Source organism: Aotus nancymaae, unplaced genomic scaffold (assembly GCF_030222135.1).
Source record: "Aotus nancymaae isolate 86718 unplaced genomic scaffold, 86718_ANA_hifiasm-v0.15.2.pri h1tg000011l, whole genome shotgun sequence".
In the NCBI taxonomy this organism is placed as follows: Eukaryota; Metazoa; Chordata; class Mammalia; order Primates; family Aotidae; genus Aotus; species Aotus nancymaae.
The window spans coordinates 13,011,119-13,038,530 of NW_026988422.1; the positions used below are offsets into that span (position 1 = coordinate 13,011,119).

At 40.7% G+C, this 27,412-nt stretch overlaps 1 protein-coding gene across 1 annotated transcript in view; it reads left to right on the top strand.

Annotated features, from left to right (window-relative positions):
* PLCXD2 (phosphatidylinositol specific phospholipase C X domain containing 2) overlaps positions 1-27,412 on the top strand; it is a 52,393-nt gene extending 24,981 nt beyond the window's left edge. Inside the window, exons 2-4 of the mRNA XM_012460950.3 lie at positions 7,619-8,079; positions 13,517-13,758; positions 21,177-27,412. Of these exons, the coding sequence (XP_012316373.1) occupies positions 7,619-8,079; positions 13,517-13,758; positions 21,177-21,336 (863 nt within the window). The 3' untranslated portion in view covers positions 21,337-27,412. The remainder of the gene's footprint in view (positions 1-7,618; positions 8,080-13,516; positions 13,759-21,176) is intronic.

The window sequence follows — 27,412 nt, forward strand, 5'->3', positions numbered from 1 at the left end:
ACATGGTCAAACGGCAGGGTCTTAGAATAAAAGGATGATGAAGAAAGCATCAACTAAAATATGGGAAAGGCAGTTCACCAGATTATTATTTGAAGATTTGGAAGTACTAGAAGACCAGCCAGAGAAGGCCATGCCCAGAAGTCAAATAACTTATTGGGAAACTATAATCTTACATTTGTGGCTGTAAGTATCAAGCCTGAGTATACATTAGAATCAGTAAGGAGCTTATCTGCTCCTATCCCAGAGAGATTTTGACTTAGAAGGTTTGGAGTGAGATCATGGACACTGGTATTTTTTTAAAAGAGCCCGCTGCTCTGCCACCTCCCAGTGATTCTGATGTGCATCTAAGATTGAGAATCACTGCTTTACATTATACAGTGCTTTCACATACATTATTTTGGGTTTTGTATGCATACAGAAAAGAAAAAGATGACAACAAAATTCTCTGCCCAGAGAAGTCTGAAAACAATTATTTAGTATTTGATGCTAATTACTTCCTAAGATCATATTCCTTCTCCTCTATAAACAAAATATATTGAACAAGAGGAGAAAAACATTTGTTGTTAGTCAAAAGATACGTTAGAAAATGTCATACTAATATTTCTATGTGTATTTTGGGACTGTATAGACAGATAATGTACCTCAGCAGGCTCCTAACAGCTTTCATATAGTTATAATTAATAATTCTGCAGGTGAAAGGTGGCAAGTGAATGATCTTGGATACAGATAAAGGATAAAGCCAAGCCAATGCTGGGCTCTCAGATCGGCGGTGGGGGGCGGGGTCGGAATGGGAAATATAAAAGTCAGGTTGCAGTGTGGCAGAAGTAAAAGAACTTGTGATCCAAAAGTTGGAAAATAAATGTGAAGATTTTCAGTGTGGCTGATGACAAACTTAGGCTGTGACTAAAAGAGTGGTGGTGGCTATCGTCAACAGAGTAAAGGCTAAGCTGTCATCTCCATGTCAGCTAATAAGATAGAGAGAAACAATGAATCAGGTACAGAAAATAAAATCTTCTAGACCATCAGTATTTAAGTCAAGAAGCTTCAGTTAATCAGCCCTTCACCCTCTGACTTCTGACTAATTAAAATGGCTAATAATAGCAATAGTTATATTCAGCACTTACTAAGTGTCAGTATTGTTCTAAGCACTTTGCTTACATTTTACTATTCACGATAATTTTGTGGCAATAGGTATTATTGAGCCCATTTGACAGATGAGGAAACTGAGACATAGAATAAGCAACTTACTCAATATGGGTTATAAATGCTGGGGAGAAGATATAGACATATTTGGGGTGAGAAAATATTTCACAGAAGGTATCAGCAAAAGTGAACAGAGTCCAGAAAGAGGCCTGCCTATCTGTGTATGTTGCATATCAACAGTTTCCAGGCTCTATGAAGGGGGTTGGTAAGAGATGAGTCTGAAATAATGCATTGGTACATATTGAAGACAATTCCAAACCCCAGGGTTGAGTTAGAGCTTTATTTGGAAGGCAGGAAGCGGGAGGAATGTGTCATAATCAAAGCTGTATCTTAAGAAAACTACGTTTTGAGTATGAACAAATTAGAAAAAAGGAATTAGAACAAATTTGAAAGGACCCAAATTAGGGTTTTTGGTTGGTTGGTTGGTTTTTGGTACTGTTTGACAGGTAATGAGTGTATCTATGAGAACAGTGGCAGTTGAAAGAAACAACTTTGATGTATGTTGCAAAGGCCAAATGTAAAGTTTTGGTAACTGGTTAAATGAAGAGGGTGAGAGAGAGGGAAGAGTTTGAATAGAATCCAAAATTTCAAGTCTGAGTGACTGGGCAATTATTGGCAGAAATTCATCAGAGGCACTTTGTGTGGATGACAGGGCCAGCAGAAGCTAGACTTTGAAAATATGCACTTTGTTGTGTGAGCAGGCCATTGCAGACAGGCCATAGCAGGAAGGTGGGAACCTAAGTTTGCAACTTACAACAGTCTGGGCTAGAAAGGAAGCTTTTGGTGTCATCTGCCTAATGCTACTGTGGTAAACTGGGGAGTGGGTGAAATCTCTGAAGGTGAACAAAGGAAGAAAATACAGAACAGATTCTTGGAAAACATTTAAATTTGGGGACAAGAAAGAGAAAGAGGAGCCAGAAAAGCAGACAGAAGGTAACAGAAGGATAGGAACACCCAGAAATGTGCAGAAATATACACTAAGCACAAAGGAATGGAAGGTTCCAGAAACAAGCTGATTTGGCGAACCCTCATAAAAATCAAGAAGAATACAGCCATTTGAATTAGAAAGTTGTTAGGATCAAGAGTAGCAACAGAAGGACAGAAGGTGGACTCAGATGGAAAGGAGTATGTCGTAGCAGACAAAGGCAGCAGGACTGGCCTACACTTTCAAGAATTTGACAGCAAGGAGGAAAAAGAAGACAGTAGTGTGTGGAATAAGGCATGTAAGGAAAAGTAAAAGGGGAACCACTTAAATATATTTAGACAGAGATAAAGAAGCCACCGAGAGAGGTGAGTGAAGGTGCATAGGGAATCCCAGGTAGTAGCAGCAAAGATGATTTTAGCAGCCGGAATTACAGTGGGATGAGGTCCCAAGCTGTTTGCTGACCTTATCATAAAACAAACTAGAATGCATGGAACTGCTATTCCTACCAATTCCCAGGCAGCAATTCTCTTAGAGAATAAGGCAAGGACCAGTGGCACCAGGTATTTTCTTCCTCTTCTGAAGAAATGCTCAAATTTTATTCATACATTCCAGGATAGAAGGGGAAGAATCACTGTCTTTAAAGAATAAAATAATTTCTATGAGTTGTAGGGGAGTAATAGGGGAACAAACTTTGATAGTGAATTTGGATTATAAAATATTAGGATTTTCTCTTTGTAAGTACTATTTGCAGATTACATGGTTTATAAATATTGTATGTGCAGGAAAGGGGGACATTTTTAGCCTGTTTTTCCAAAAAGAAATAATGCACGTAGGCACTTAAATATTATTTTGCCCACCCCATGTGACATAAAAGCTTTCTAGAAAAGAAATAAGTAGAACAGGAAATATATTGATAGTGCTTAATATGTGACGGTTGGCTTTGACTGCTATAGGCCTATATAGGGCAAGTGCTATAAAACATTCAGCAATCTGCTTCATTGTTCTGTCCCGTCCTGTAAAGGGGGTTGGAGGGATGCAGGGATGGTGCTGGAGATGTCAGAAAGCATAAGGTGGGACTGGAGAAATGAAAAGAGAACAAAGAGGTAAAAAGAGACTCTGTTCCTAGGGAATATACATGTTCTCCCTCTTCTGTGGGATGGACTGGGTACCGTGTATGTCCCTGTGTATTCAAAATGATCCCTGGGGTCCCACTGCTGTCACATTTGTGCACAGTCCTCAGACACAGAGAAAAGTGTTGGAGGTTGTTAGCACATCTCCCTCTGGAGATGAAACTGGGCTCAACACCAAGAGAGCACCAGAGGGGATTTGTCTCTCCTCCACGCTTGGATAATGGCTATTCCCTAATGCCCAGGGAAGAATTAAGTTCAGTATGTGCCTCACACTATATTATACACTCAATCCTGAACAGCTGGGCTGTTAATGCAATTTAAAAAGAAGAGAGGACTATTCACCATCTATATCTAATGTATTCATAATAAATCTCTCAATGAGGAGGTATAAAAATTTCCTGTTTCTGTATAGCCAAAGGAAGCAGAGCATTAGGCAGGTATCCAGGGAGCCTCATTAACAGAGATAACCAATGTGGAAAATCCAGGGGGACTTGTTCCACATTTCTATTAGTAATGGCAATTTTTCTTACCTGAAATATGCTGGTAATTTTCTCACTTGCAAAATTCAATTTGCCTAAGGATGAATAAATAGGTCTTTTCTTAATACTTACTGGATAGCCTCTATGTTCCAGATGCTACATAAAAGTAAAGCATTGTTTGTCATTTTTTTTTTTTACTTTATTTCTTAGGAAACAAAACACTGAAATCATCACAGAATGATTTGTTTTCAAGAAAATTGAAATAATATAACATAAAATGGTAGTGTCTTATACAATTTTGTATTATGTGTGAAATACCGCCTCTAAAATTTAGTAAAATGGAAAACAGATGACAATGAACTAGTATGAATACAAGCATTTTGATTGTAATATGGGGGTAGTTAAGAACAAGGTTAGTAGTGCCAAAGCAAAGGCATTTTCCTTCTAGATTTTACTTGCAAAGTGAAGCCACCTCTGTGGAGTCCCTCACCTCAGAGCCAGTCACAGCACTAACCAAATTAGCTTCTGCATGAGTTTAGTGGATAATAGACGTAAGAATGGTTGACACTGGATAGAACCAATAACCAAAATGAAAGACATTTGCTAAAGATGATTTTCATCTAGAAATAGTTACTATTGAAATATTTTCTCACTATAATTAAAATGTGCCTGTGGTGGTCACTCATATTTCATAAAAAGGTATCTGTGTCTAGGAGGATTCATGCTTTCTTCCTCACCCCATACCCCCGGCCCTTTTATTTTTAGTTGACAGTGATAATTGCACATACTTATGAGATACAGGGTGATATTTCAATATGTGTATACAATGTATAATGATCAAATTAGTGTAACTGGTATAACCTCAAACATTTATCATTTCTTTGTGTTGTGAACACTCAAAATCTTCTCTTCTAGCTCTTTGAAACTATACAATAAATTATAGTTAACCATCTTCATCCTACAGTGCTGCAAAATGGCAGACTTCATTCCTCCTATCTAGCATTTTTTTTTTTTTGAGACAGAGTCTAGCTGTCACCCAGGCTGGAGTGCAGTAGTGCGACCTCAGCTCACTGCAACCTCTGCCTCCCGGGTTCAAGCAATGCTCCGCTCCTCAGCCTCCCAAGTAGCTGGGACCATAGGCATGTACCACCACACCTGGCTAATGTTTGTATTTTTTTTTGTTCAAGTAGAGACAGGGTTTCATCATATTGGCCAGGCTAGTCTTGAACTCCTGACCTGAAGTGATCTGCCCACCTCAGCCTCCCAAAGTTCTGGGATTACAGACATGAACCACCACGCCTGGTGCTAGCATAATTTTGTATCTGCTAACCAACCTCTCTATCCTACCCTCTCTGCTACCCTTCCCAGTCACTAATACTCACAGTTCTACTCTCTATTTCCATGAACTCCAAAGGTTTTTTGAGTTCCCACATATGAGTGACAATATGTAATATTTATCTTTCTGTGCCTGACTTATTTTGCTGAACATAATGTCCTCAGGCTTATTCATGTTATGTGAATGGCAGGATATCATTCTTTTTTATGGATGAACAGTATTCCAGTGTGTTTATGCCATATTTTTTAATCCATTCATTGGTTAAGGGTTATTTAGGTTGATTTCATAGCTTCACTATTGTGAATAGTGCTTCAGTAAACCTGGGGGTGCAGGTATCCTTTTGATATGCAGATTTTCTTTCCTTTGTTTGAATACCTATTAATGGGGTTACTGGATTATACAGTAGGTCTACATTTAGTTTTTCCAGCAACCTCCGTACTGTCCTCCATAGTGATTGTACTAATTGATATTTCCACCAACAGTTACATACATCTCCACATCTTCACCAGCATTTATTATTTTTTGTCTTTTTTTTTTTTTATAACTGCCGTTCTAACTGGGCAGGGATGATACCTCATTGTGGTTTGTATTTGCATTTTCTTGATGTTTAGTGACATGGAGCATTGCTTCTTATGTTTGTTGGCTATTTATATGTTCTTTTTTTTTGAGACAGGGTCTTACTCTGACCCAGGCTGGAGTGTAGTGGTCCAGTGATCGTTCATTTCAGCCTCAACCTCCTGGGCTCAAGCAATCCTCCCACCTCAGCCTCCTGAGTAGCTGGGACTACAGGTGTGCACCACCACTCCTGGCTACTTTTTTTGTGTTTTTTATAGAGATAGGGTTTCACCATGTTGCCTAGGCTGGTCTCAAACTTCTGGACTCAAGTAATCCACTGGCCTCAGCCTCCAGTACTCTCAGAAGTACTGGGATCACAGGCATGAGCTACCATGCCCATCTGTGTGTTTTCTTTTTGAGAAATGCCTATTTAATTCTTTTGTTCTCTTTTTAATTGGATTATTTATTTATTTATTTATTTTGCTGATGAGTTGTTTGAATTCCTTGTATATTCTGGATATTAGTCCTTTGTAAGATGAATAATTTGTAAATATTTTCTTTAATTCTACAAGTTGTCTTTTCATGGTTGTTTCCTTTGCTAGTGTAGACACTTTCCAGTTTAATATAGTTCCATTTGTCTATTTTTGTTTTTGTTGCCTGTGTTTTTGAAGTCTTAGCCATGAAACCTTTGCCTAGACCAGTGTGTTGAAGCATTTCCCCTGTTTTCTTATAGTAAAGTTAAACAATAAAAGAAGAAGAAAGGAACAAAGAATATACAAAGTCATTAGAAAACAATTAACAAAATGACCAGGAGTTAAGTACTCATTTATAGCCTTAAACATAAATGGTTTAAATTACCCAATCAAAAGATATGGACTGGCTGAATGAATTTAAAAAAAAAAAAAAAAAAAGATACAACTTTATACTGCCCACAAAAACACTCACTTCACCTGTAAAGACACACACAGACTGAAAGTGAGGGATGGAAAAAAGTATTCCACACAAACAGAAACTAAAAGTGTGCAAATTAAATAGGTAGACTCCAATACAATAATAGTAGCAGACTTTTTCAGCATTGGACAGATAGATTATCTAGAAAGAAAATCAACAAAGAAACATCAGACATAATCTTCACTACAGACCAAACAGGCGTAACAGACATTTACAAAACATTTCATCCTACCCCTTTGTTAAGACAGAGAAACAGAATGTGCATTTGGACCATTTAATCACAGTTTTGGCTCATTAAGGTACGAATTCGAAAAGAGGGATATATTAACTAAACTGTGTTGAGCCCATCAAAATGGTTAGCTGATTTGTCAAAAATTATTCCTACTGACTCAGACTTTTACAATAGTAAAATAATATATACAGGTTTTTTATATCTTAAAAAACATAAAAAGAAAGAAAATATGGTTTCTTGAAATTCTGCCTTTCCTAGAATTGAAATGCCTTTCTCAGCATTGTTGAGCTAGACACAGTGTTTTCATACCCTTTGTTTCAGTGATGGCATGAATAAAGTGGATATGCCACAATGAAGCATTCTTCTATAAGAGACACTTAAGCATTATCTCCAGTTTGTCTCTATTATGAATATTCTTTGACAGACATCTTTGTTTTCCTGAATGTTAGAGTTTATTTCCTCAGAATAGCTTTCCTGAAATGAAATTACTAGATCAAATGGTATGAATATTTTAAAGCCCCTATTTTCAGCACATTTCTAAATAGCTTTGCAAAAGGATATTTATTAATTTGCCTTACGTCAGTGAAATCTATGGAAACTATAGTATTATCCCAGGCTTAACAAGCTGTTATATTACTTTTTTTGTGTGTTTATTTTATTCCTTGCAAGCTTGGCAAATTTTGCTACTATTCATTTGCAGTTTTGTGTGTGTAACTGCTCCTTAATTATTTTTGTTTTCTTATCAATTGACTTATTTTTCCCAGCTTCTGTGTCATCTGCTTTCCTCACCTTTATTCCTTTGTACAGGCTCACATGATTCATTCAGTTACTGGGTGGATGAAAAGTCCCCAGTGGGGCCTGACCAAACCCTAGCTATCAAACGCCTCGCCAGGATCTCCTTGGTGAAGAAGCTAATGAAGAAGTGGTCTGTAACTCAGAACCTGACATTTCGGGAACAGCTAGAAGCTGGGATCCGCTACTTTGACCTGCGTGTGTCTTCCAAACCTGGGGATGCTGACCAGGAGATCTACTTCATCCATGGGCTTTTTGGCATTAAGGTCTGGGATGGGCTGATGGAAATTGACTCATTTCTTACACAGCACCCCCAAGAGATTGTCTTCCTGGATTTCAACCACTTCTATGCCATGGATGAGACCCATCACAAATGCCTGGTTCTCCGGATCCAGGAGGCCTTTGGAAACAAGCTGTGTTCAGCCTGCAACGTGGAAAGTTTGACGCTGCGAACTCTGTGGGAGAAGAAGTGCCAGGTAGGAGGGAAGGAGAGAGAAGCTTCCAAGGGCAAGAACTTAACTCCTCCTGCTTTTCCTGTGTTGCCATCTGTAAAATCACTAAGTCCAGGGCTCTTAGGCTAGAGGGTGTGGATCGTTTGAGATATTGAACGTATGCAAACTAGTTCCTGGGCTCTAGAATAGCTTCAAGGGCTAGGGCTAACACCTGCCAAATACTTAAAGCTTGTCCAGCAACCTGTTTGACATCTAACTGACTTTTAGTGGCCTGGCCAGAACCAGTCAAGGCAAAGTTGTAAATTTGGGCCAGTAGTTCATTACCATTTTCTCTGTTTTCTGAGGTCCACTTTTACCCTTCTAGTTCCCCTCAGGGATAGTCTGTTCCATCTGCTTTCAAATCAATGTCAGATAATCCTGGCCAAGATATTGACTGATGAGGAAAAATAGTAGCTGACTGAAACATAGTGATTCATCTCAGGAGTGTTAATATTATACAAGAATGTGAGTCATAGAAGGAGAGAGAGTTAAGGAAGGAAGAGCCTGTTGAAGGGGCTCCAACCTGGGAGAGCATTCCTTAGTCTGCTTAAGTTGAGAAGAACCTCCCAGCCTAGGGCCATGAGAGCCATGCTCAGGAAGAGGAATGTCAGTGGGAGAAAAGAGCTTCAGGAAAGGGTTTAGTTTATACTCTAAAAAAAAAAAATTAAAAAAAAAAAAAGCAAATACCTTTCATTCAGAGTTACTCACTTGCTCAGCAGATGCATTAACCAAAACATCTTTAAGAGGCAGAGTTTTTTAAACTTCAGGAGGAGCTATTGATTAAAAGTAGATTAAAGGTTTTTCACTTGAAAATGCTTATTAAACACCAGGTATGTGCCAAGTAACCTTCTAAGGAATAGGGATAAATCAGTAAATAAATAAAACAGACAAAGATACATTGCCCTAATGGAGCTGTCGTTCTGGTGGAGGGAGATAGATCATAGATAATAGAGCTAATAAAAATACCTATGTCTGTGTATGTGTCTGTGTATCACCTATATGCATATTCTCAGACACACACATATATCCATATATGTATATTTAATTCTCTCTCTCCATATGTATGTACACACACATACATAAAATGTTGGAAAGTGATAAGAGCTATGGAAAAAGAAAAGGTCAAGCATGGTAAGAGGGAACCAGGATTCTGTGGGTTGGAGGGTTGATTGAAATGTTGAAAAGGTTGATCAGGAGACTCATTGAAAAAATGGCATTTGAAGGGATTAATCACGTGGCTATTTGGGGGCAGAAGAAGCAGCCAGTGCAGAGGCCCAAAAGCAGGAGTGTCCAGGGCCATCTTTGCGGAAAAGGAGCATCCGATGTGGCTGGAGAGCAGGTGACAACAGAGTAGCGAGAGGAGGTCAGAGAGATGACTGTGTTCATGTGAGCCTAGAAGGCAAAGAAGCTAGCCTTCCCTCAAAGTGAGGAGAGTTCTGGCACAGGATGTTGTGGCCTGACTTAGGTCTTAATGAGATCTCTCTGGTTGCAGTGCTGGGAAGAGACCGGGGCAGGAGGATCAGGCAGAAGTAAGGAACCCGGTGAGACTGTTAGTGGTCAGATTTTGCATCTGTCAGAAGGTAGAGCCAACAAGGTTTCCTAATGGATACAATCTGGGGTATGAAAGAAGGTGAGGATTCAAGGATGACTCCCAGGCTTGGCCTGGACAACTGGAAATACCAATTGTTTTTGCACACCCTGAGAGGCTTCATGAGTTAACTCTTAGTATCTGTTAAAGTCTGTCTAAGCCATTTTATTCACTGAGACTTTTGTAAGTGATATTTTGCTAAATATTTATCATTTATATTTATATTTACCTCTATCCCATAAAAGTAAGTTTATATCTGTTCATGTCTAACTTGGAGAGACTTTTTCCCAGCGGAGTTTCTCTTTTATAATATGAGAGAATAGTAACAACAACTAACGTTTATTGGACCTTTAGAATGAGCTAGGTACATGGACTAACTCATTTGACCCTCCCAGAGACACCATGAGATGGGTGCTTTGTTATCGTCTCCATTTTACAGATGAGGAAACTGAGGCATGGAGACACTAAGCAACTCGTCCAAGAGAAAACTGGGCAAATTTTTAAATCCTGGTTAGTGAGAACCAGGATTCAGTCACAGGGTTTCTGGCTTTCCAGAGTCCCTACAGCTTCTCATCCTCTCTGAGGGCTATTTAGGCACACTGGTGTTTTTCACAACCGGTGTTTTATGTTATGCTAATGAAATATTTTGCTTTTATTAATGAGCCCCTATTATCAGAAGATCTCAGAGAATTAGCAGAATGGGAGAAAGGGATGGAGAGCTTTTGAATTTTGGGATTCAGTACGGTTAAATTTGAGTACAGACATAATTTTATACACAGCTAGTATTGGGATGGGTTGACATATCACATACTAAACTGCTTACGAATCTGCAGGAGTAAAAGGTATCTTCAGGAATAAAGATTAATGTGGGCAGTGAATTTCTAACAGTAAGGGTCTATCATAGTTTTTAAAGCATGGGCTAATGTAGCTGTATCATCCAACTACAATTACTTCTAAGGTTATGAAGGAAAGAGACTGTGATGATATTTCGGAAAAAGGGAGAGCGTTATCAGTTTAAATCCTAAGATGCCCCGTGCTCTTTTCTTTCCTGTGTTTTTCCCACTGCATCTCTTCTTAAAAGCTAAACACGCCGGGCACAGTGGCTCACACCTGTAATCCCAACACTTTGGGAGGCCAAGGCAGATCATCCTGAGGTCAGGAGTTCAAAAGCAGCCTGGCCAACATGATGAAACCCCATCTCTACTAAAAATAGAAAAATTACCTGGGCATGGTGGCACGCGCCTGTAATCCCAACAACTTGGGAGGCTGAGACAAGAGAATTACTTGAACCCAGGAGGCAGAGGTTGCAGGAAGCTGAGATCCTGCTGTTGCACTCCAGCCAGGGTGACAAGAGTGAAACTCCATCTCAAAAAAAAAAGAAAAAAGCTAAACAAAGAGATTTCAAACAGAGGTACTAGTCATCTGCACTACTGCCAGGACAGGGTTAAACTTTAAATATTCTTCATGTAATGAGCTGCCTCACATGTAACCCCCTCCAAACGTATTTTATTACTACAATTTAGTAGAAAGCAAAACACTACCATTCAGTCCAATTTCATTTACTTAACATGCAGTTACATCGTAGCCATAGGTATATATTTATTTGCACATTAGTGGCTATGGGTTTGAGGGTACAATGAGTTAGAAGTTGTGATCTACGTCTTAAAGTATTTAGGAAATTAACGAAATGGTAAGAGTACATAACACTAGGGAATACAAAACAACTGATAGACGATTTCAAGATGAAAGTGTCTCAAATGTTCTATACTCTATGAAGAAGAGGGGTTTGTAATAAATCAGTTGAAAAGTAGAACGTAGCATTAAGTCTGTATCCCAGAGGCTCCAAGTAAAAGAATGATCAGAATAAGGAGATCCGTCAAGGAATCATTCTTAAAGGAAATGAGATTTTTAATCTGAGTCTCAGGAGAAAAACTGAACATGAACCACTGAGCTAGAGGGGAGAGTATTTCAGAGAAAAACACAGCAGACAGAGTTTGGGGAGGGGGGCAGATACAAAACACAGGCCCTGAGTGAGAGTCGCTGCACCTAGATCCCTATAGAGTAAGAGTTGGTTGCAAGGCCAGCCTCTCTCTGTAAGCAGAAATTCTCCCTGTAACCTTTAGGGTCAGATTGTGCTCAAGAAGCCTCTTGAATAAAGGCATGAAGACCCTTTTGGATAATTTGTGCTTTATGCACTTTCTCCACGGCAGCGTAAAGAATGGCACAGTCCTCTCGTTCCCTGACATGCGGCCAGGGGCAGGCAGCAGGCACAGGGCATGTCTGGCAGGTCCCGTCGCAGGGCCGCACCGCCTCCCACCTCTCCCACGGTCCACTGCACAGGATGCCTTTCCTCACAGCACCCAGCCTTGCCACCTGACCAATTACACTGCTATGAGGAAATCCTACCCCGTTCCCCAAGCAATCTGCTTACCATGAGCCTGTGATTAACCTCATTAACACATGTGTTTACCACAGACGTCGTTAGCAGTCAGTCAGACATTACTCAGAACCATTAAAAACCACAAGAACAGCCATTACCCAGTTCAGTGCAACCAGCCTGGTGCCCCCCAGCTCTGGGCCTTGGGGAGCAGTTAGTCAGGCACCTTAGTCACAAGCTAAATGCACACCGGAAATGAGGCTGACATCCAGAGCTCTTGTTCTTGGGTGCTGGGAGGATTCCCCTCTGTGGCCCACTGTCCGAGGATGGCAGTCCAGGCCTCATGAGCATGTGCAGGCCATTCCTCCTGCTAGTGCCTGGGACAGGGAAATGTGTATTACTTTAGAAACCTTCACAGCAGAGCTCTGAATTGGGATGATTGAAATACCAGTCTCCTATCCCACAGCTGCCTCCCAGAAACTAATTAATGCTACGGATTTAGCTTGCTAATTATTTTCAAAATCACCACCATCCTGAGCAGTCCCTGTGGAGGCCAGCCACCTCTGCGAGGTCTCCCCTGACTCAAGTGGCACGTTCCCCCCTCCCCTGGGAAGGGCAGTTCCAGGCAGAGCCAGCACACACGATTGAAAGTCTGTTTACCCACGAATTAGTTCAATGTTTTTGTTTAACTCCAAAAGCTGTCAATTTTGTAATTATAGGAGACATAACTTCTAGACGGCCCTTGCTGCTCAGTGGGAGATTTCTCAGCCTGAGGTCCAAAGCTTCCCCAGGAGGATGTGAGGGTAGACTCTAAGAAGTCTTTAAATTTGGATGGGAAAAAATGACATATTCATTTGTACTAAAATTGATCTGAAAATTAGTATGCCTATTGATTATGAGGGCAGGCGGTGGCCCACAGCAGTCCTGGCCCTGCCTGTTATTCATCTCCCTCGATGCGTCCATCTCACATTTCAGTTACTGCAGGTATCTGACATGCCACTTATGCTCGTCACTAACTCATAGTTATGGGACTTATTAGATTTATAACAACATATTTTTATTTAATGCATTTATCATGCAGCACATACATTCACTGATTACAAACTTATTTAATAATTGACTGCTATAGTTCCATATCATAGATTTGCTTTGAAATCCTGTATATTTTATTTTATGCGTTCATTTAAAATATAATTCTGAGAAGGGGTCCATGATTTTAATATACTTCCAAAGGTATTTATGCCAACAAAAGTTAAGAATTTTCGAGTCAGACATATGGCAAGTGCTTTATAAATCTTTGCTGATTTCCTAAAAATATATATTAATATAAACAGTTCTTGACTTTCCTCATACGATTATATTTGCTTGCCTTTTTCCCAGCAATCCGTGTAAAACAAAGGATTTGACATTTGGCATTCTTAAGGATTGCTCTCCTTTTTCTATTTTGAACATTTCAGGTTCTTATTTTCTACCACTGTCCTTTCTACAAGCAATACCCCTTCCTGTGGCCAGGAAAGAAGATTCCAGCGCCCTGGGCAAACACTACAAGTGTGCACAAACTAATCCTCTTCTTGGAGACCACTCTGAGTGAGCGGGTCCCACGCGGCTCCTTCCACGTCTCCCAAGCGATCCTCACCCCCAGAGTGAAGACCATCGCCCGGGGTTTGGTTGGGGGCCTCAAGAACACCCTGGTTCATAGGTAAGAATTTGCTTCCACACCACAAGGAAAGCTTTCTAAAAAAGCATTTATATTGATTCTATTCTGAGTAAATAGCAATAAAACCATGTAGTTTGAGGATTTAGAAAAACAACAAAATAAGCAAAAAAAAAACTTTATATTTGAGAAAACTGTGCAGTTGAGGTGGATTATATTCAGAGGATCTCTAAACACTTTGCTCGTAAGTACACATTATACCATAAATACTGCGCTTTCTAAATTTTGCTATAAGGCAAAGCACATTGAGCCAACACCATGTCTGTTCACTCCTGGCACCTGGCCACATGTGGTCCTGCCTGTGCCTCGCAGCTGGCCCGGCACTCATTTAAGAAGCATTAAATATAGACCGCTGTCCTAGGTGCTAAGGATTCAGAAATGGCCCTTCCACAATTTGTTCTGCTTTCCACGGTGACCATGAGTCACTGAAGAAGCAGCTTCGGATACCACCCACCATGTCCATGCTGTAGTTCCAAATACATTCTCAGGGCAGAATCAAGCCTGGCTGTACAATTAGGGAGGAGAAGCTTCAGTAATTTTGTATCAGATGGTGTTCTTTACCCTGGACACCAATGAATGATAGATGCTCTCCAGAAAAAGGATAGTTTTTTTTGTGTGTGTGTGTGTTTGTGTGTGTGTGTGTGTGCGCGCATGCGCACATATATGTGGGTATGTGTATGTGTCTATCTACCTGTACACATATATGTGTGTATGTATATGTATAAAAGGAATGTCATATACATTTGGATAACGTGGCATCCCTTGCAATCCAAACTGAGGAAGCTAATATGTTTGGGTAGCAAAAGATATTTACAAGAATCAGTTTGGTCCCTGATTTCCAGGTTGATGAGCAGAGTTCAGGTAATGAAAGATTCATGCAAAAATATGTTTCTATGTATTTGGTCCTGAGTTTGGGTTACATGAGTTCAGATAACAGGAGTTTAGATGACAGGACTGCATTTTTCTTTCTTGGTGAGAGCTCCTGGTTATGTCAACCACGGACAAAACCAGAAAGTCCTTTCTGTGTGGCTCTACTAAGTCTTGACTGAATTTGTTATGCTGAACTTGGAAAAGTGAATCTTATAAACCAGTACAATATCTCTTTGAAAGATCCAGAATTAGAAGCTTTCTTTTTAAATTATATTATTTAAAAACATGTGTGTTTGTGTATCCACACTGTGTTCCTCATGCCTCTGGTATGTTTGTAGGTCAACATTACTTACATTTATTCAACAAACATTGAGTACCTAGGAGGAGCTAGGTACAAAGATTCAAGATGAATAATACACTGTCTGCTGTCAAGAAACTCATAGTCTAGCAGCAGAAACTAGCATGAAAATTTCTATAAAGCAACGTGAAGTATCACTCTAAAGAAGTCTGTGCAGAGAGCAACACTAATAAGGGAAAGGGAGTATTTAAAACTGAGGATAAGTTGTATCTATATACCATATTCTGAGTATAAAATACCTTTCTGCAGATGATTTCATTTGATTCTTAAGTCAGCCTCTAGGATGGCACATTGTCTAGAGCATATTATCATCCTCTCTTTAGGTGGGACTCAGGCAACTTAAGTGACCCCAATCCATACAGCTAATAAAAGTCATTAATACCTCTCAGACTCTGGCCTTCTGATCGTTAGACCACTGCCCTTTTCAGCACTGGACACTGACTTGGATACTGCATATTTTCGTGCTCTCCTTCCTCCCTCCAGTCCTTCTTTCCTTCCTTCCTTCCTTCCTTCTTTCCTCCCTTCCTCACCTTACCCCTTCCTCCCTTCTGTCCTTCCTTCCTTTCTTTCTTGATGGAGTTTTGCTCTTGTTGCCCAGGCTGGAGTGCAATGGCGCAATCTCAGCTCACCACAACCTCTACCTCCCTAGGTTCAAGCGATTGTCCTGCCTCAGCCTCCCAAGTAGCTGGGATTACAAGCATGTGCCACCACACACAGCTAATTTTGTATTCTTAGTAGAGATGAGGTTTCTCCATATTGGTCAGGCTGGTCTCAAACTCCCGACCTCAGGTGATCCACCTGCCTCGGGCTCTCAAAGTGCTGGGATTACAGGTGTGAGCCACTGCGCCCAGCCTCATGCTTATTCTTTTCTGCTCCACAGGCATGCAATTGTTTATTAGTACCTGAATCTGGTAATGTCACAGGTTACAACCGGTACAGGTTACAACTGTCACAAAGTTTTTCATACTTGTACTTTCCTAAAAATTTAATCTGGATGCAAGTGAAACATTGGCTCTTTCCTTTTGATGAAAGATAATGGTGTTGGCATGCACCCAAAGCCAAGGGATCCTATATGCCAGAGCCCTTGCAAAATGGGCCCCAGAGCCCTTGGAAGCCAATGTCCTCAAGCTAAGAAAGATACTTTCCTTGGCATCTCGCCCCCTGCCGGCCACAAGAATATTACAGGTATGCATCATGGATTCCTATCCCTGCACATCTAATGAAGGAGGAAAACGCTGCTCTGGTTGAGTTTGTTCCAAAAAGCCAGTGCAGAGTGTGGCTGTCATTTCCTCTGGGCTGTTGAACAAACATAGGACCTTCCCCTGTGTACCAACACCCAGAGGGTCTGTCCTAAGTGGTCACGGGCACCGGTTGTCAGCTCAAAGCAAGAAGAAAAAGACAGGGTATATTTTCTTACAAATGTAGAGGTGGTTTCTTGGCAGGGATTTAACCCCCTAACTCTTAGATAAATTTTGGACCTAAGATCTTGTTCATCTTGATTCAACATCCTAGAAGGAAGCCACAAGAAATATACCCATTTGACTTAATTTCCATGCTGGTTTCTCCCAGACTTACAGAAACCTGAAATCAGGTTCATGGCATTCCCACTGAAATCAAATGAAAACACTTTGCCAAAGCCTGAGCAACTCTAGTTCCTGCCTAGAGTTCTAGCATCCGTGAACTGTAGACAGGAACGTGGGCTGAAATCAGCAGGCCTGAGAGTGCAGTCTGACATGCTCCCTGTCACAGGGCGCATTGTGTTGTGCCTGAGAGTGCAGTCTGACATGCTCCCTGTCACAGGGCGCATCGTGTTGTGCCTGAGAGTGCAGTCTGACATGCTCCCTGTCACAGGGCGCATCGTGTTGTGCCTGAGAGTGCAGTCTGACATGCTCCCTGTCACAGGGCGCATCGTGTTGTGCCTGAGAGTGCAGTCTGACATGCTCCCTGTCACAGGGCGCATCGTGTTGTGCCTGAGAGTGCAGTCTGACATGCTCCCTGTCATAGGGCGCATCGTGTTGTGCCTGAGAGTGCAGTCTGACATGCTCCCTGTCACAGGGCGCATTGTGTTGTGCCCGTCCCACCCCCACCATCCCCAAGTTCACATATGGAAGTCCCAACTCCCAGTTACCTCGGAATGTGGCTGTATTTGCAGATAGGGCCTTTAAAGAGGTAATTAAGTCAAAACGAGGATGTTAGGGTGGGGCCTAATCCAGTCTAACTGGTATCCTTAAAAGAAAAGGAAATTTAGACACACAAAGAGACATCACGGACAAGTGTGCACAGAGCAAAGGCCATGTGAGGATGCAGTGAGAAGGCGGCCGTCTGCAAGCCAAGGACAGAGGCCTCAGGAGAAATGATATCTGACAACACTTTGATCCAGGATGTCCAGCTTCTAGAACAAGAGAAAATACATTTCTGTGGTTTAAGCCAACCAATATGTGGTACTTTGTTACGGTAGTCCTAGAAAACCAGTTCAGTCCCTGAGCAACAGGGTAGCCTTGGACAAGTTTTCTGAAGTCTCTGAGCTGTGGTTTTCTCACCAGCTAAATAGGATTATTAATACCACATCAGATTGTAGTCTTAACATGAAAATGCCAGCCACAGTGGCTGGCGCAAAATATACATGTCATCCCTATTTGTAAAGACACCCAGAAACACCATAGACCAGCCTTGTTCCCAGCTGGGCTCCAAGGTCAACGGGAAGTTTTTAACCTCCTGTTCTTCCATCCATGGGAACTGTCAACTCAGGGGCCTGTCAGCACTATCAGGTTCAGCCTTTTGCACAGATCCCTTGTCCTGGTAAATACTAAGAGTTGAGAAAATCAAGTAGCTCCTGTTTGCGGTGGGTTCTGCATTTCCGCTTATTTGTGCTTATTTGATCCTTGCCTTGGAGAAGTTGACACATGCTACCCAAAGCTGACACAGAGCTCTTTGTCACCAGAAACCACAGGTACATAACGTTTCCCAACATTTCTCTGCTCAGGCTCCAGGGATCCTCCAAGATGAGGCTCTGGCTGCAGTGGCTGGAGTTGCCCGAAGCCTTCAAGGCTCATTTCCCTGTGATGACCAGCAGAGGGCACCTGCACCTCATACTTCAACACTGACTCAGGCTTTTAAAATGAAAACCTGTATCTATCAGCTCAGTACTACTGTGTCCTTGGTGTGGGTCACTGTGTATCCTTGGTCTATCTTTAAGGAAGTCTGTATTTGCAGCTTCTCATTTCCAGACCACAGCATTTTGTCACCTAAGCAGCAGGATGTGACCTCTTTAAGGTATAGTTTCTTACTCCCAGCCAGCAAATATTTCTACCTCACACTCTTCCAGTTATGATTCCTTCCCTTTTTTTTTTTATAACCAGACTTACTATATCACAGGAACTCTTCTAAACACTTTACGTGTATTATTTTGTTTAATTCACAAAAAATCTTTATGAAGTATTATTATCACCATTTTACAGAGAGAGAGGCAGAGGGACCATGAAATTCAGTAAGCTAAGGTTACACTGAGATGACTAAGTCTTCAGGAGTCCCTATTCAAAATGGAAGTACTCCTGGAAGAGTGGTCTATTAAGTCATCATCAGCTGTTAATATAAAAATATAAATCGATTTATGATACGTGTTTTAGCCCATGGCTGATTATAGAGTCCACTGAGAGAGGGAGGAGACCCAGGACTGATTATGGTTGTCATGGTAAGAGAAAAAGAAAGAGGAGAAGACCAAATGCTACGAAGGCCTGAACAGGTTGTCTGGAAAACTGAGAAGTCCAGATGTGTGCTGAAGGAAGGGCCGGCAGCGTTGAAGGAGCGGAGGAAGAGAGAGGATGATACCCAAAGGGAGTGGTACCCAAAGAAGAGAAAGAGGCCAATTAAGATAATTAACTTTGCATATTCTCATTTTTGGCCTAGACCAGATCCTTCCTAAAAAATCTCCAGTTCTTTAACCAAAACTTAAGCCCTAGTTTCTTCTGTCTTCCTGAAAGCGTTCTCAGCCTACAGAGTATGTAGTGAGCCGTTTTTCCTATGACGTAAACTATGAGTATACTTTATTGCTTTCTTCCCTGTGCTACCTGTGGTAGTTTATACTTACTACTAATGCAGACATTATCACACTGAATTGTCATTATTCATTTATGTCCCTCAACAACTGGCTGTCACCTAGGAAGCCTCTGATTAATAAAAACCATCAACTGATTAAGTATTGGTCTATTAAGAAGCCACACTTAGTGATTGAATAACTGTGTATCCATATGAAAAAAGTGAGCCTTGACCTCCTACTTTATACCATATACAAAAATTAATTTGAGATGGTTCTTAGAGCTAAACCTAAAAGCTAAAAACCATAAAGCTCTTAGAAGAAAACATAGGTGGATATGTTTGTAAATTAGGAGTGGACCGAAGTGGTTTTTAGATCACAGAAGACAAAGGAAAAAAAATGGACAAATTAGAGTCCTTAAAAATTAAGAAATTCAGCTCACAAAAACATGTCCCTGAGAAAACTGGTAGACAAGCTATAGGCTAGGAGAAAATATTTGCAAAATGTATCTGATGAAAGACCAGTATCTAGGATATATAAATATTTCTACTCTCAACAATTCCTACAACTCAACAATTTTTTTAAAAAAAGAAAATGAGAAAATGAGTAAAAGAATTGAACAGATAACAGTTTTACTCATAATATCCAAAAAACTGGCAATAGCCCACGTGTCCCTCCTGCCAGTGGAGGAAAACGGATAAACAAACTGCAGTATAGCCATACAATGGAATACTATGCATTGATTTGAAAAGGCAACAAACCACTGATACATGCAGCAACATGGATGAATTTCAGAACAATTGTGCCAGGTGAAAGAAAACTCACATGAAAGAATACATTTTTCACAGCTTATATGAAGTTTTAGAACAGACAAATCTAATCTACGGTGGAAAAAAATCGGTATAGTTATTGCCTCTGGGAGGATGGGACAGTCAGTGATGACGAAGGGGCTTGCAGGAATTTTCCAGAGTACCAGTTATGTTCTAGACCTTGATATGAGTTTGAATTATGTATGTGTATTTGTCAAAACTCAGCAAGTGTACCTTTAAGATTCGTGCATTTTATTGAGTGTAAATTTATGTTAAAAGAAGAACAGATTAAAAACAGATATTGAAGTCCAGTTAATCATATACATGCTGAAATACTTAGGGAATGTGTGTAGATGCTTGCAGTTGGAATATGTCAAAAATACAAGAAGGATTGATGGAAAGATAGTGACAGATTGATGGATAGATACGTGGTAAATTAGTACAGTTAATGGCAGAATCTAGGTGGTAGATATATTCTACCTGGAAAATTCTTTCAACATTGCCATATGTTCAAATCTTTTAATGATAAAAAAATTAAAGAAGCTATCAAAGCTGAGGCTCTTGATCTTAGTTTTACTTTTCTTTTCCTTCCTTCCTTTCTTTCTCTTTCTTTTCTCTCTTTCTCTTTCTTTTCTCTCTTTTTCTTTCTTTCCCTCCCTCCCTCTCTCCCTCCCTCCCTTCCTTCCTTCCTTTTGAGACAGAGTCTCACTCTATCACCCAAACTGGAGTGCACATCTGGGCTCACCACAGCCTCGACCTCCCAGACTCAAGTGATTCCCCCACCTCAGCCTCCTGAGTAGCTGGAACTATAGGCATACACCACCACACCCTGCTAATTTTTTGTACTTTTAGTAGAGACAGGGTTTCAGCTTCCCAGGCTGATCTCAAACTCCTCAAACTACAGGTATACACCACCACACCCACCTAATTTTTTGTACTTTTAGTAGAGACAGGGTTTCACCATGTTTCCCAGGCTAATCTCAAGTGATCCATCCACCTTAGCCTCCCAAAGTTCTGGGATCACAGGTGTAAGCCACGGCCCTCAGCCTGATCTTAGTTTTCAAGGTCCTGTTGACACGATATCTCTTTGATGCTTGAAGCAACTAATCTCTTCTTCCAGCAAAGAAACCCTGAAAGTGTAATCTTCTAATGGAATAGAGACCACTTCATCCCTGAAGGAGATATATAGCTTAAATGGTAATACCTCTAAAAGCTTGTGCTCTTATTAACGTACTTTTGTTATATTAAGGGAAATGTTTTGTGTCCATGTCTGGGGAAGTCCTTCTAAGCTGTACTGTATCACTCTCTTCCTCCAACACTTTCCTCTGTATAGGAATCTTCCTGCCATCCTGGACTGGGTGAAAACTCAGAAGCCTGGAGCCATGGGTGTCAACATCATCACGTCTGACTTCGTGGACCTGGTGGACTTTGCTGCGACTGTCATCAAGTTGAATGACCTCTTACAGGAGGGCACAGCTCTGCCTAAATGCTGATTTAATTTTTTATTTAACCTTAATGTTGAATTTGTTGATCCAGGGTAGAGTTCTGAAGGGTGTCCTGTTAGGATGGCCCCTGGGCAGTGACGATGAAGTAAGAGGAAGATGGCTTTTTTTTCTCCCTTCTTCACAGGGCCATTTAGATAAAATTACAGGGCTATTAATTGCATTTTTCCCAAATGAGACTTTTTAAAAAACTTAAGTGACGATGAAGTAAGAGGAAGATGCTTTTTTTTCTCCCTTCTTCACAGGGCCATTTAGATAAAATTACAGGGCTATTAATTGCATTTTTCCCAAATGAGACTTTTTAAAAAACTTAAGTCTAAGGGAAGAAAGCATGTTTCGTGTGACCGAGGTCAGGACCTCCCCAGTGGTTTATGGTGGTGAAAGGAGTTTAGAAATAGGGTCTCTAGAACCTATTCAGGTATTGAGTGTCCCCTTAATTTGCCCAGCTCCCTGTTGTCTTCTGGGGGTTTGTGTTTGAGCCAGTGAGAAAGTTGAACCAGAAACACATTCCTGGTGAAAAAGACTGGCTCACTGCAGGTGTGGCCCACCCTCTGGGGTGGATCTCACATCAACCTGGGGATCTGAGGGGTGAAAGAGCCAAGCACCCCTCTCTAGGATTGTTGGATGTCATCCCTTTTCTGAGAGAGTAGGACTCATTTGTCACTAAGATGTTTCAAACACAAGTTGTTGTGTAGCATATGCTGGTAACTGGTCACCTTCATTCTTGAGATAATAGTGCATACTGCCTTTAGTATCAGAAATATGCTTCCTAGTTTTGAAACTTGGATTCCTTTCTATTTCTTTTGGCCCCTACTTAAAAGTGAAAGGAACGATGATAGATCTTTTCAGCGTGGGGCCCAACAAGAGATAAATGTGCATGTTCGTTGCATGCCAGAAACCTTTTATTTAATTCTGTGACTTTTTCCAGAATGGCTGCCAGGTAGAGCACCTGCATTATTTTGACGAAGTCCTCTTTGGAGTGGGGTCTTCAAGCCTGATCTTGGAATTGCGTTTTATTATTGTCTGCCTAGGACTCAGGTCTGCGCTGTGGGACACAACGCTTAGTGGAAGGCACCTTATCCATGGCACCATGGAAGCAGGCGCAGGATGCATGGGAAAGTGCAATGGCATTAAAGGAGGAAGCTCCAAGTGGGTTTGGAGCCATTCTGTAACTCCTTGAAAACAAGACTACCTCGGGGACATTTAGGATGACTCGTGTGTCACCAAGTGAGAAATACCTAGTATTGGAACACTTCCAGTCCTTCTCTCGATGGTTCTACTTTCTGCAGGTTGTTTTGAGCCTACCAGTCACCACTGCATGAGGGCTTTGAAACTCAAGAGGGGATTTTTTTTAATTGATAAGAGGTGCTTATCTATAAAGAGCCCTCTTGTGTTTTGATCGACTAATTTATTTATTATTTATTTATTTATTTATTTATTTATCAATTAAGTATATCCCGTGCTTCTTACATCAAGAGCACTCACACAGGAGCTTACCAAACTTTTCTCACCCAGGACAGATGCTGCTATGGTCTTTCTCTCCTCAATAGGAACACGCATCTCAGGGCTGTGAGTGACCCCTGACTCTGCTGTTCATATCCTGGCTCCCCAGTCCTCCTGGGGACAGTGTACATGTGTGGATGTGGTCCAGATCTGAGAAGTCACTACCAAGCCATGCCCGTGAATGAAGATAAAATGGGTCATAAAGAACTAATAGTTCATAGGTAGACCCTCCTGAAGAGTGTCCATAAGGAAGGACCTAGAAAGAAAACTAGGCATGGAAGTGTATGCACTTTGATGCTCCTCTACACCATCTAAGAATCCCTAAGGAAGTGGCAGCTTCTGGATTCTTAAGGAGAAAATATAAACATGGAGTCCCGAATGGATGTATGCATTTATAAAGACTGTCAGACTCGTCTTCCAACAGTTTCCTGTTTCTGTCCTTTGATGCCCATAGATGGATTTCACATGTTGCGCTGCAGAGAGGGGTGTCCTAGGTGAGCTACTAAAAGCACATGCACACCCCCAACTCAGTCTTCCAGCCTATACTTTCTGTAAAGTAATGTAAGCCCTGGCTTTTAGCTTCCACACCTTAAGGAGGTCATTATAGAAATGCCTCTGGGAAAATCTGGTTGAACTTTCCTTTTTTTGCATTTGAACCCCTCTTTAAAGGGTTTTCTGGGATAATGTCAAATTCTGTTGGGCCTCCTCTGGGTAAGAGTAAGAAAGTGTGTTTCCTCGCTTTCTAAATTTTCCTTCAATTCTGATGCTAAACCCTAATGAGAAGCTCTGAAATCCCTGGTCTACCCTCAGGGTTTTATTTTGGTTGTTGTCATTTCATTTTGCTTTTCTTTGTAATTCTGGATCAATTGCTAGGGGCTAGATCATTTCCCCACTTTTTACCCTTTGTTACTTGGCAAAGAGATAAGGAGGCAAGAGGAGAATTACTGTTCTGTTTTATTTGAGCCTCAGCTCTGTCCAGGTGTTTGGTGCTATGAGGCCAGGTGTGTTGACAAGTATCTACACAGGATGCCGGTAACACTCTAGGGCTGCTGACTGTTCCATGAAATGTTTACATGATTTTGGCCTTTAGTTCTTAAATACATGGTTGCACTTCACTTGGGTTGTAACGTTTAAGTGCACCTCAATGTTTGCATGATAAATGTCATCAAACATGACACAAAAGCCCAGAAAACTGTACCAAGGTTGCATGCACGGAGTCCTACTCTGTGTGGTGCATGCAGGTGTTCGCTCCTTCACGCTGCTTGGAGCTGCCAGCCTTGCTTCTAATTTGAAAGTCTGCACAAGAGTTCTGGGAGATAGAAAGAGGATTAGTTACAATTTTCCCTTGATAAACACCCTTGCATTGGCAGAACCTCTGCCTCAAGAAAAAGTTGTTTAATATTTTGTAAAGGATGTGTGCCTTCTCCTTGACCATGAGAACAGACAGGAAACTCAGGCACGTGGGACAGAGGGAAATAGATTTTAGGTTCATGACTCATTCTACAGCTACCAACAATAAAATAGTGACCCAACCACATCACTTATTCTCAGCTCTCATGCTTGCTTAGAACTAACTTCAAGATCAGCTAAGAAGCTACTTGATTGAGCCAAATAGGGCTTCGGTTTCACAGAGTTTGAGGTCATATTTATTCTGAAATGTAACTGAGTTATTCATGAGCTCCCTGGACCGTTTCCTACACAGCCACATTTCCATGGCTTTGTGGCAAAGGGGACCATCAAGGGGTTTAGTTAGGTTAGGGTAGCGTTTAAAGGCTTGAACTTTGAACCTTTTACAGATAACACTATGATTTCATGGGTACAGAAGGATTGGAGAGAGAGGTCAGGATGGACTTAATGGAAGGGAAGGAGAAGTTATTGAAGATTAAATTTTAAATTAGTGGCAGATCTCCAAGAGGTCATGCCAAAAAAAAAAGTTTTTATATTTGCTGTATTAAATTCAATAGTAATTATGTTTCGTCATTTTTCTTAGCACTGAATCTAAACCCTGAATTACTGAGAGCATTTAGGCCACAGTTCCAGGATTTTATTATAAACTCAAAGAAAAGCACAAGATCTGAGCCCAGGTAACGATCCATCTTAAGAATCCTAGTTCTTTTTACATGACTTCATATTCATCCAAAAAAATTATGTTTCTTCTCAAGAAGACAATATAGGAGAGTATTCTGAAATTAAATGCAGTTTTATGGCATGTCAGGATTTTCTAGCTCTGGTTGTCAGAATCTTGCCATGAGAAAGTGCTTCCCAATGAGACATTATTACCTCCCAGCTAGTAAGCTTAGCACAAGCTAAAGGTGGAGCAACAGAAGAAATTCAGATAGAAATGAAACTACTTCTTCCTGGGAAGTAAAAGGGCTACATGAAACCAGTCCATCTTACAGATTTAGTTCATGCCACAGTCAAAGTTTGTGTGGTGTTCCTTATTAGCTAATTTCAAATTTTTACTGCTAGATTCTAAGAAACAGAGTGGGCTAATGAATGGGGCACCGCCATGAGACCCTGCTCTGTCCCCTGAGCAAGTGATCCTATGCTGCATCTTTCTTGGTTCTCTCATCTTTAATAAAGATGCTGTCTGCTACTTTAGTGCTGTTTGCAAATCTTGGTTGACTAGCTCTCCAAAACATAAGGTCCCTAATGATTAGATTAAATGCCTTCTACTCAGGGGGTGTGCAGATGTGGTATTCTTCCCTCTGTGGCTTGTGGAGAGAAGCTGCTTGGGCTTATTTCCTAACACTGTGATGTAGATGACAGAACTTATCTAGGAATGGCACCTTTGATGATCCATATAATGGAATATGTAGAGCTCAAAAAAATCTGCCAATATGTGTGTGGGCCCTTGAGAGGTGGGTTTTCCCAGTCCATGTTAAGTAGGCTTGTTATGCCAAGAGGAAACGAATAGAAATGACAGCGTCAAACATCCATACTGACAGGATGAGTGTTTGGCCCGGCATGGCACATGGTTGTCTTCTGAGTTCCACTGATGTTCCAGGACATCCTGGCCCTCCGCCTCAGGCGCTGCCTGGTGTTTAGCACCATAGCTTTGTCACTCACAACCACTGCCTTGGAACACACAGAAGTGGACTGTTTGAGTGGTACGTCATTTAGCTAGAAACTTTACCCTTCGTTTCAAATGATACCACACAACTCGTTACTACCCCAAGGGGCGCATTATCTCCATAGCTTCTGGATTCCCCACTTCCTTCTAGAAACAGGGACACTAGTAGCCCTACAACCCTGAACAGGCCCTAACCCAGAAGAATACACTACAAACTGTGATTGATTTTCCCAAAATATCACAGTCTTAGACACTATACAAATAATTCAAGAGAACTCTTTCTACCCTGCGGTGGATGTAGTATTCTATTATGTTCTCCAACACAACTTCTTAGGATTTTTCAAACTCATTTCTAAGCCAAATCGTTTAGATAAATATTCCTCTTATATTTTGGGGAATTCAGGCTCACAGTCTGCCGAGGCAAGCCTATCAATAGTGTCATTCCTTCTCATCTCCTTCACAGAATACTCTTTCTCCCTTTGTCTCCTAGCCACTCTCCATCATCTGCTGACTATGGTTAACCACAGGATGCTGGCAAAGCTTACAGTGAAAGGCATATGTGTTCAGTGATGTCCAGTACACTCTTATCACAGTGGTTATTGCTTCTTAGCCTTTTCAAATGCATTATTCTACCCTTCAACCTACATCCAATCATTAGAAGTGTACCTGATTAGAGCCCAAAACTTGGGACCAATACTTAATTCAAATAGCAGGGGCTTGCTCACAAACGTTAAGCCCAACAAGAAGCACAGCACTTTGAGAAGTCAAATAAGCCTTCAGTACATTGGCAATTTTACATTTGTTATTAGTTTATAGCACTAATAACACTTCAGTCATGAATCTATAGGCTCAATATAAGTCTTAGAACATATTCTAGAAATAGTGATATCTTGCTGCTATTATACTTAGTAATTTATACTCCAATATAATAATACGTATTAAATACAGATCGTGTATGCATTATTTGTGTGTATATGCCAACTACTACTTAAACTTACTGACTAGCAATTAGAAAAATACAGAAATTTTCATAGTGAAAATAAGTCTTGGTCAATTCAGATGATACGTGAACCTGATAAATGCTCTAATAGATATGATATTTTGTCTTGTATTGCTTGTTTTACACTATGGTGCATGTTGTTTGCTTAGTAAAATAATAATAAAGTATACCAATTTTAAAGTTAGAATTAAAATTTTGCATATATGCTGCTCGATACTCCAAAATGTATTCTGTGGCTTAATTATCTTATTCATATACATTTCACTTGGCTTTTTACCCGTAGGAAATAATTGTTCATATATATCTCTCATCTTCTTTCTTGTAACTTTTATTAAACTGCTTACTTCAACTGACAACATTGTAAAGCCAGAATACCTCATTTTAGCAGTGAAAAAAAAATAGATATGATGACATGATGTGTTCTCTTGTATTTGATTTGAACTACCTAAATAGGCTTAAACCTAATAATAAATACGCAATTTTGGCAGGCA